The 10,000-nt window shown below is 33.4% G+C and overlaps 1 protein-coding gene across 1 annotated transcript in view; it reads left to right on the top strand.

Moving 5' to 3' along the window:
• The window catches only part of LOC145671837 (neprilysin-1-like), a 64,503-nt gene extending 57,732 nt beyond the window's left edge, over positions 1-6,771 (top strand). Inside the window, exons 7-8 of the mRNA XM_081741063.1 lie at positions 1,908-2,069; positions 5,854-6,771. Of these exons, the coding sequence (XP_081597189.1) occupies positions 1,908-2,069; positions 5,854-6,030 (339 nt within the window). The 3' untranslated portion in view covers positions 6,031-6,771. The remainder of the gene's footprint in view (positions 1-1,907; positions 2,070-5,853) is intronic.
• The last annotated feature ends 3,229 nt before the right edge of the window (positions 6,772-10,000 follow it).

Raw genomic sequence — 10,000 nt, forward strand, 5'->3', positions numbered from 1 at the left:
TCAACCGTAATTGATGACTTATCATGCTGTCTATCCTTCTTGTTTACTACTTTTTAAATAATATTTCTATTTATTTTATAAACCTTACATAAACTCTTACAAAATAAATAAGTCATTACAAAATAAATAGAAACATTATTTAAAAAGTAGTAAACAAGAAGGATAGACAGCATGATAAGTCATCAATTACCGTTGAATTCATTTTTCTAGTCGCTGCCTTTACCTAGATTTTTGAGTAATTCAAATTCTGGTCACACTGTAATTTCTATGGATGGCAACACTGAAAATTCTTTCGATTTGTATTTTCAGGTGTAGAATAACATTATCTATTATTGTGGTAAGTTACATTTTATTACCTCTTTCCACTTACGAGAAACGGGCAAAAGAAAAATTATTAGTTTTTCAAAAATATTTAGTAGTCTGCAGCCTTAAGCGTAAAAGTTCAACAAAAGAAACTTTAAAATTAATTAAGGAACATGACTTTACTCCCAATGTTAGTGTTGCACTTAGGATTTTGTTAACCTTACCGGTAACCGTGGAAAGTGGAGAAAGAAGGTTTTCGAAATTTAAGCTTATTTAAAAACTATCTACGTCTTCCATGTCTGAAACATTGAACTACGCGAATGTTATAAAGAAATTTGCTCACTGCAAGAAAGCAAGAAAAGTTTCTTTCAATTAAGGTATGTTAAATTCATGTATCACTATTGTGTTCTAGTACATCATAAGACTTAGGCCAATCACTTAGTTTTTGCCGTAATAGCTGATTCACTATTATTTTCATGCTCCATACTCTATTGGAAACACCTTTGGCGTAGGAGACTCGGGTTCGATTCCCGGCGGGAGCTCAAGTGGTTTGGATTCCACGTTAATCAGTAGGTCCACATCCCATATAGCCTCGCTGGTGAGAGGGACGCTAAACTAAAAATCAACTCTATTGGAAACACCTTTTGATATAAAATAAGTAAAAATTAAAATTCTTAGTTGACTTTTTTTTAATATTTTCTGTATATGCTACTGAATATTGTGTTATATATGGAGTCATTTAAATATTACGTAATCATTCGAGAGAGGTAGTTCAATTTTTTGTTTACTTTTCCATTTCATACATGTTTTTAAACGGGGCATCCTACTTTTTCGTGACACTTGAATGTTTTCTGTCAAAATAAGGTTGCGGGTTAAAGGGGCGGCATGTAAAAATACCGTCCAGGGCGGCATGTAAAAATACCGCCCAGGGCGGCAAAACTGCTAGCGCCGGCCATGTTCGGATCTCACGTAAGCTATAGGTCCAAGTAGCTTTAATCATGTTTTGTAAATCAGTTTGAACCTTATAATTTGAATATATTAATCAAAGCTAATTGAATATATTAATCAAAGTGAATATACTAACAAGAGCCTTAACCTGCTCCAATATTCATTCTATACTATAAATTATCGTTTTTTTTTAAAAAAAAAATTATATAATTGTTTTAACATACAGTAGGGGCTGTACTGTATTTTTGCCTATGAGCTTTTCATAGCACTTAAAAATAAAGTTATTATTGTTATTATTGGGTAACATCACAGTTAAAAAATTAAAGTGTAAGACTTAGTCATAATTATGGCCTATATCTCATTAACTATACATTACATTATCGTCTTGCTAGTGATATATCGAGAAGCTTCATTAATGCATTTTTCAGTACCAGTTTCACCATATCACACAGAATAAATTTTTAGGATTAGATAAAAATCGTTTCTCAAAAACTTCGCATGAGAATTTACGTTCACTCATATCATTTTGTACAACTTAACGATATACCTTATATTTCGATGATATTTTTACCCTTTAAACGGTAATAATATTGTAGAAATGTTCTTTATATCTAATTCGATATTTAATATCGTCAGTTGTAATTTTTGTTTTTTAGCTGAATGGGGTGATTACTCAAGGAGAAAATATAGCAGATAATGGAGGAATGAGGCAGGCATTCAGAGCTTACCAGAAACACCTACAAAAATTCGGACCAGAACCAAAACTTCCAGATCTTCCCTATACTCCAGAGCAACTATTTTTCTTAGCTTACGCCACGGTAAGTGACATTCAGAAAACTAAACGACTAACACACAATATATATATTTTTCAAACCTTTGCTCTGAATTACTGAGCAAAATGGTAGTACTTGTAGCACCACTCTTTCTTCCCAGATACAAAATTTGTTTAAAGAGTTAAATTGAAAAGCTTGTTTGTACGAGGATGGATTGGAAAGTTCGTGTCCTAACTAGGAAGGACGCAATTATTTAATGTTTGTATACATTAGCTGCGTAGCTATATCCGTTGGTAGTCACTGTATAATATTTCATAAGGCATATAAGTTCGTGAGGCGCTAAGTCGGCGGAAATGTCAGAAATTTTGTTTCACTACGACAATGCGCACGTTCACACGTCCCTTATATCCATGGCAGAAATTAATTCCTGTGGGTTCGAACTGTTGACGCACCCGCCCAATTCGCCTGATCTGGCACCCTTGGACTTTTACTTGTTTAGAAACCTGAAAAAGTTTTTTGAGAGGTTAGTGATTTTCTTCGGATGCAGAGTTCAAGTGTGCTGTACTGGGATATTTTACAAGGCTCGAGGAATCATTTTTTTTTATATATATATAAAATGGTATAGAACCGTTACCAGAGAGATGGCGTAAATGTATCTCGATCGAGAGGCATTCATTACGTGGAAAAATAAAACATAATTTATCCAAATATTTTCTAATTTTGTAGGTCAGGCCACAAATTTTCCAATCCATTTTTGTACATTCCAGGGGCGGATCCAGGACGGACTTTTGGGGGGGCGGTGAGTTGTAATACTACTACTTAAAACTACTTTTAAGAGCTCCGAACTGTGAGATGGATTTTATTTATATATAAAATAAGAAAGTTTCCTCTTCCGGGGGGTCAATCACCCCGATCGCTCCCCCGTAGATCCGCCCCTCGTACATTTATGTGCGATAAACTTGAACACACACACACACACACATCCCTCTCACAAGAGGTAGGTCTAATTCTTTTGGAGGATTGTATCAATATCATGCATGATTCGACTTTTGAACTCTTTCTAACAATAATATATGAAAACCCTATTATGTCTGCAATCACGTTAGAGTGTGATGAGGCTTGTTATCTTTAATAAGGCTTCATTCACTAAGGACTCGGGCTCATCATCACTACGCTGGAAAATTTACAGAAAAAAAGGAAAGTTTTCAAAGGAAGAGTAATGTTTAAGGAACTTACTTATTTAGGCGGAGAACAAGCAAGTCTTATGTAAGCATAGTAACTGCGTTAAAAAAGTGTAATTAATTTTGTTCGTAATTGTAATGCAAAGTTACCTCGTAGTGACCACCTCTCACAGGTTTGTGCGTATACCCACCGTCCCTAACGCGCTTGTCCCTACGGAGGCATTAAGGAACTATTTCCATGAAGAAACGTGATAGCGTTTAAGTGCTGTATCCATGCAAACTCGTATTTTCAATTTCCACGGATTGTAATTCTTCAATTCAGTAAGCGAGCAACACAAATAGGTAATGTTGGTTCCATACACGCCAGGCGTTCTTAAAGAGGAGTAAAAAAATGTGGCTACAATTTAACTCCTGTACAAAATTCCCCGAATAAAAATCGAACAAGGATCTAGCAGACGATGAAATCTGGTGATCTACCTGTGTACGAAATTTAGTGACTCTAGGTGATCCCTTTGATTCCAAGTGATTCCTTTGACTCTGGGTGATTCCTTGTTGGTAGGCTCATATGGTAGCGTGTCCAAACAGAGCTGGCGCGTTAGCAATGGTGGGTATACGCGGAACAGAGAGAGTAGGGAAAACACGATGGTTTTCGCAGAGATAAGATTTCCTAATGTAATAGCACGATGCGGAGTAATACAAACGCTTATAATAGTTTCAATAGTTTCATATTAGTAACATAAAACTGATAAATTGAAAATACAACTTTTGTATACTGTTCATAAATACATACGCCATCAGAAAATAATATCTAGTTCAGTCCTTTTCATATACACTTACTTACATTAACTGACGTATATTATTTGCAATTACTTTACCCAAGTAAACATAAAATACTTAAGTATCACCTATTATTTAATCCTGCTGTCAGAAGTAATTTGTTCCTTATAAAGGTGTCTTCCCATACAGAGTATCAAATTTTACCTGTAAACTTTCAAAATATTGACCCGAAACTTGGCTAATATCTTATACTTAGGATTATCTCTGATACGATATGATGAATTATGATTAAAAAATACTATAATTCGCACTACACTAACAGTGACGTTAACTAAGGGGGGGCAAAACCGGGCACCGGATCGGGGAGGCGCAAAACTGGGTAAATATTTATTTTTACTATAATATAATAAAATATTAATAAAATAACATAATGCCGTTCAGAATATACATTTTAAAGAATCCTCTGGAGACAACACTAATAATATACTCTGATAGAAAAAACAAATTTAACTTTGAAATCATAACATAGTAATATAATGGAATTTTCTTTGTGATTGTACATAAATTCCCAGAAAATTCCCATTCTTGGGAATCTTCTCGGGAATATTCCCAGGGAATTTTCCCGAAAAATATCTTCCCGGGAATTTACCCATTACTAGTCAGAATTGGCGCCGTAACCAAAATTGCATATATATATATATATATATATAACCGGAATTCGCCCATGTTAAACAATGTTATTATACAGTGAAATTACGGTACTGCAAATAAGAAAAGTAGTGACGCCAGGGATGTCCGCACACTTTTAAGTTTATATCCAAAATAAAAAAAAAAGTCTAAGAACAACACTTGTCCTGAATAAAACATTGTATTACACAGGTGTATAAACAGGTGTACAAGACACTTCTTTATACCCTCGCGCCATATTGCCTCAAACTTCCATACTGATTATCAGCATATATGTATGTATATGTTCCTTCTTTGTTTTTCTTGTGCGATTTCATCGTACATGCTTCATGATCCCTCCTCTGATGATTATGAATTAAAAAAAATAAAAAATGTATATTGTGTAAATAGGCTATATTAAGTTTAAATATTTATTTTTCAATATGTATAACTTGTTGCATTTTATTTTTCAACATAAATAAAATAGACAAATGCTGATATAATGTACTTATGGCGGTTGTAGTGTCAATGGGACACATGTACTTTGGGTAAATTATTTCTGCTTGTTCTATCTATATTGGAACACTTTCAACAGTATTATCTTTTCTCTATTTAGTTGTCCTCTAGGGATGTGCACGAGACAAGATTTGTGGCTGTCTCGTCTCGAAAATGTGCTGTAAAAGTGATGTCTCGACTCGAAAAATGTATATTTCTCTATTGGAACAGCAGTGTCTCGACTCGAATTTTGTCAGGAAAATCCTGTCTCGACTCGTCTCGTGCGCATCGCTATTGTAGTCTATTATTGGGAACTTCGCTAATAACAAGCATAAAACACTATATACCTCGTACTGTTTTATTTTACTAACAATCTTAATTTATAATAACTTTCCTGCTGTAAAAAGAACATAATAAGAGTAATAATAATCAATATGTATCAATTTATTATTATTATTATTATTATTATTATTATTAGGTTTTTTACAGTACGTAGTATAATAGATAATAGACTACATACAGCACATTGTACATTATATCCGCATTTGCCTATTTTATTCTGGGAGTTACTTATTTCGTAGATTTTGTTTTAGTAAACCATCAAAATCCAGTCTACAAACATCTGTGGTTGTTCGACTTAGACTTAAGTGAAGAATTTTCAACAGGAAATTAATCTTCAAATAAAAATTAATATTTTTGTATTTCAACAGATGTGGTGTATGTCCGCAACAAATGATGCTCTTCTGAATGCCATATTGTCCGACCCACACAGTCCAGGGAACTTTCGTGTTTTAGGCGCTATTCAGAATTCGGAAGATTTTGCTTGGGCTTGGAACTGTCCTTCGGGTTCACCGATGAATCCACCATCAAAATGTATTCTTTGGTAAATAATCAGAAAATTCTGGTGTGACGTGGTAATCTTCAAAAATACGATTCGTGGATAATAGGCCTATGATTCTTATTAATTAAAATCATGTTTATGCCATGTTTGTTTTCTAGGTGCTTAAAATGACACTTTTATTATTATGTGTATCGAGTGAAATTAGCTATATATGTATCAAATTTATTTTTTGCGAAGAAAAAACGCAGGTTTTGAATTAAGTGAAATTTTAATCTTTATTTATTAAAAAAAGTTTCTGGTACAAATACAAGACCATTTCATAGATCAGAAAGATGTGAGGAAATAGCGTATGAAAAGGACAGGATCTATATTTAAACATATCATTGAAGAATTATCTGATTACATGGGGGTAAAGTATGAAAAATCTGTTAAGGTCATTGGCGTAACTAGATAGGACATGGCCCCTTGCGTCTAAGAATTGAAAGAACTTATCAACAACCGTAGTTTTGACTGTAAAGCGGATCCACAGTGTAACATGGGTCTTGGCAACCCTCTAGTTACACCTATGGCCAATACAGCTACGGTATACGAAACCTATACCTTCCGATTGAAGTCTAAGAATGTAGCCGCGCACCTACGTTCGGTCGACAGAATATTTTTAAAAAAATGTGAGTAAAAAAATGTAATGAGATAATATATTTATGTATCAAGTAATACATTTCTAATGTTCTTTAACAATGTTGCGATTGAGAATATAACTGACCATTCAATTATCATATCGTGATCTGTAAATTAATGTATATCTGTGTCTGGTTTGTAGATATTTTAATGCAGTTTACTTTCGTAATTTTATGTAAGGTAATATGTCAGTGTGTCTACGGTGTTCTTATAGATTTATGAGGTTACTACTGATGTATTTAATATCTCTGTTTAAAACATTACAAATATTCTGCCATCACTTGACCCTGGCAGAATTTTTTAAGTTTCTATGCCTGGTGTTCACCCATTTCTATTGAGGTAAGAATTATTACCATTCACCATTCACCAATTGTAATCTTATTCTTTTCTTCTTTCTTTTTCTTCTGTCATATTCTTCTTACACAATTTTTATTTTTCTTCTATCTTTCCCTTCTATCACGCCTTCCTCACACAATTTCTTCTCAAATAGTCTTACTCTTTTCTTCACTCTTTCCCTTCTATCATACTTTCTTCACACCATTTGCCAAATAATCTTATTCTTTTTTCCTCTCTATCCATTCTATCATACCTTCCTCCTCACTCATTTTCTCTCATATAATCTTATTTTTCTTCTCTCTTCCTCTTCTATAATTTTCCCTTATACAATATCTTCTCAAGTAATCTTGTTATTTTCTTTTCTCTTTTTCTCTTCGCACCCTCCTCATACAATTTATTTTCAAAATAGTCCCAACCAATCTTGTATCTTTTTTAAAATTATGCTTATGTTATTTTCTTGTCTTTATTTTTTTCAAAATTCTTCCTCACCGCTTATCCATTCTATGAAACTAGTTTTTCTAATTGTTTTCTCATACGCTACATTTCGAACGCTTCTCATAGATTTTCATTGTCCTTTTGTGAACTTCATGTTTCCCTCGTACAATAAAATCTCGTCTGCAAAATATAAGTCGTTTTCGTAACTCTCTATGTCATTAACCACAAAATCTATGTTATTATACAAAAGAGTAAATGTGACATATTCATCAACGCCCGGTCGTTCTACTATAGCCAGAAACATGAAATTCGTACATAAGAATGCTAGTGTCACAAAAGAAAGATTTTAATCCTAAAAGATGTAAAAGAAGTTCAAATTTATTTATTTTATTTTATGCAAGGAATGAACTACTGGAGAAAGGGGGATAGCCCCGGTCAGTTCGATATAGCCTGAAAAACTTGTCGTAAATAGAAGTAGATTATTGCACCTTACTGGCAGCTGTCAGATAAAGTAATTTTGAGCGCGACGCCATTGTAGGAGTTAAGATATTAAATAAAGGGTTTTTTTTTCCTCTCTACGTTTGATGTAATATTAGGCAAAATATTCGACACTGTAAATAGCATTCCATTTGATATTTTTATTAAGTGACTTTTTAGGTAGACACTATGCTTATATAGTTCTAAAGCAATTTATAAATTAATGCATTCATTTGTTTGTGTGCTGGTGTTGACCGTGTTTTACTCAAAACATGCGTTTTAGGTAGCCTCGGTCAAACGGATGGGGTAATGGCAGTCAGTGACCGGGGCTCCCCGACATTAAAATAAACGATAATAAATAAGTCTTGACAGTAAACCCACAAACAAAGCTCTTCAAGTGTAATCTAACTCAGAGACCAGAGATGATGAAGTTGAACAAGGAACTTCCACTGTATCCAGACATATATATTCATTTGATGATTTTTTCCCAATACCAATAGATTTATATTTCAAATATATTAAGGTGTTGACAAAAAATATATATAACGTCAATGAATAAGTCGTTTTTTTAAATCTTCTTTACACGAAACTGTGGTTATTATCTGTCCCTGTAGATACCCAATTATTCTAAAGTTAATGATTAAATTTGAAATCTTAATGAAATTTATTATTTCATATGTAAAGCATGGATAAATCCCTAACTGTCATTACCCAATGGTGTGGGAAATGACGGTCAATTGAGTGTGTTCATAATTTCGTTTTTAGCATGGCAATGAAATAAGAGATGTATTTTGAAATTGGTCACAATAAACTAGACAGAATTACCTATAGGATCGACTTATCGCGGAAACTTTTTCGTGCTTTACGAGCTAGATTATAACAATTTTATGCTTAGGTGACCGCCATTCCCCCATTCTCCCCTACTTCACGAATTGCTAAACATAACTGAACTTATGTTTTGGCTGCAATGAAAATTCCATCCCTTAAGGGAATAAGGGTGGACATTTCTATATGGATCAGATTTCCGATTCTTTATTCAGAAAAATGTGATGAATAGATTTCTAAGCTGAAAATATGAAATTTGAATAGAAATGAGGGAATCGTGTTGCAGCGTCTTTTGAAACTTCACTTCTAAAAAAAGAAAGGAAATTCTACAATGTTCAAATTTCCATCTTTAATTAAGCCTTAACTTTCTGTGTGAAGAACGGACACTTCCGCTGGTACTTACACGTTTTCTTCTATAGAAAGTTGTGGTTTCTGATGGAAGTCACATCAGTATAAAAGCAAATTAAACTTTTATCGCTTCAATGTAAGGGAAGAAAACTTCCTAATGTACTATTTTTTTTTTACACAGCTTTCCGAAGCTGTATGAAACTTTGTTTCCTTAGCGATGAAATTTAAATTTTAAATTTTGTAGCGATAAAATTGGAATTTTTACAAGAAGTTACCTTCCCCAAGAGCTATCACTGTCTATTCAAATTTTTTGCAATTTATTTACCGTTCATACTTTCACTCAAAAACTAGTCTCCTGGTTTACATTTCCCATTTTCCAAAGTTTTAGGGAGAATTTTCTTTATTCAATACATAATTGCTTTCACTTGTTTTTCTTCTTCTTCTTCTTCTTCGCCTTTTTTTTAAAAAAAAACATATCTGAGTAGATTTATAAAATGTTAAACAATCAAAATGCTTAATCTATTCATACTAAGCTTTGTGTTCTTTACAATCTAATGAGTGAGAGAGTAGGCCTACTGTATTGACTTATATATGTCTTTTATATAAAAATTCTATAAAATGTTCATATTACTTGTGATCAACGCAGGACCGGATTTACTCACTCTTGCGTCCTAGGCTATACTTTCGGAATCACGTTCTCTCCCCCTCTTCAAAGAAAAAAAAGTAATAAATTCCACTTATATTTCTAGCTGCTGAATTGGAAGGTGCCGCTGTCACCATTGTTCGTCTGTTTTAATATAGGAAGAACATTTTATATTTTGATCTGGTTTTCTTAAGCTGTTGTAAATTACAACGACCTACCCCTGCAAAAATGAAATGAAATCTTTGAGTTTTACATCCCACGGTTATGCCGGTGA

Source organism: Thermobia domestica, chromosome 15, assembly GCF_964235325.1.
Source record: "Thermobia domestica chromosome 15, izTheDome1.hap1.1, whole genome shotgun sequence".
NCBI classification, from domain to species: Eukaryota; Metazoa; Arthropoda; class Insecta; order Zygentoma; family Lepismatidae; genus Thermobia; species Thermobia domestica.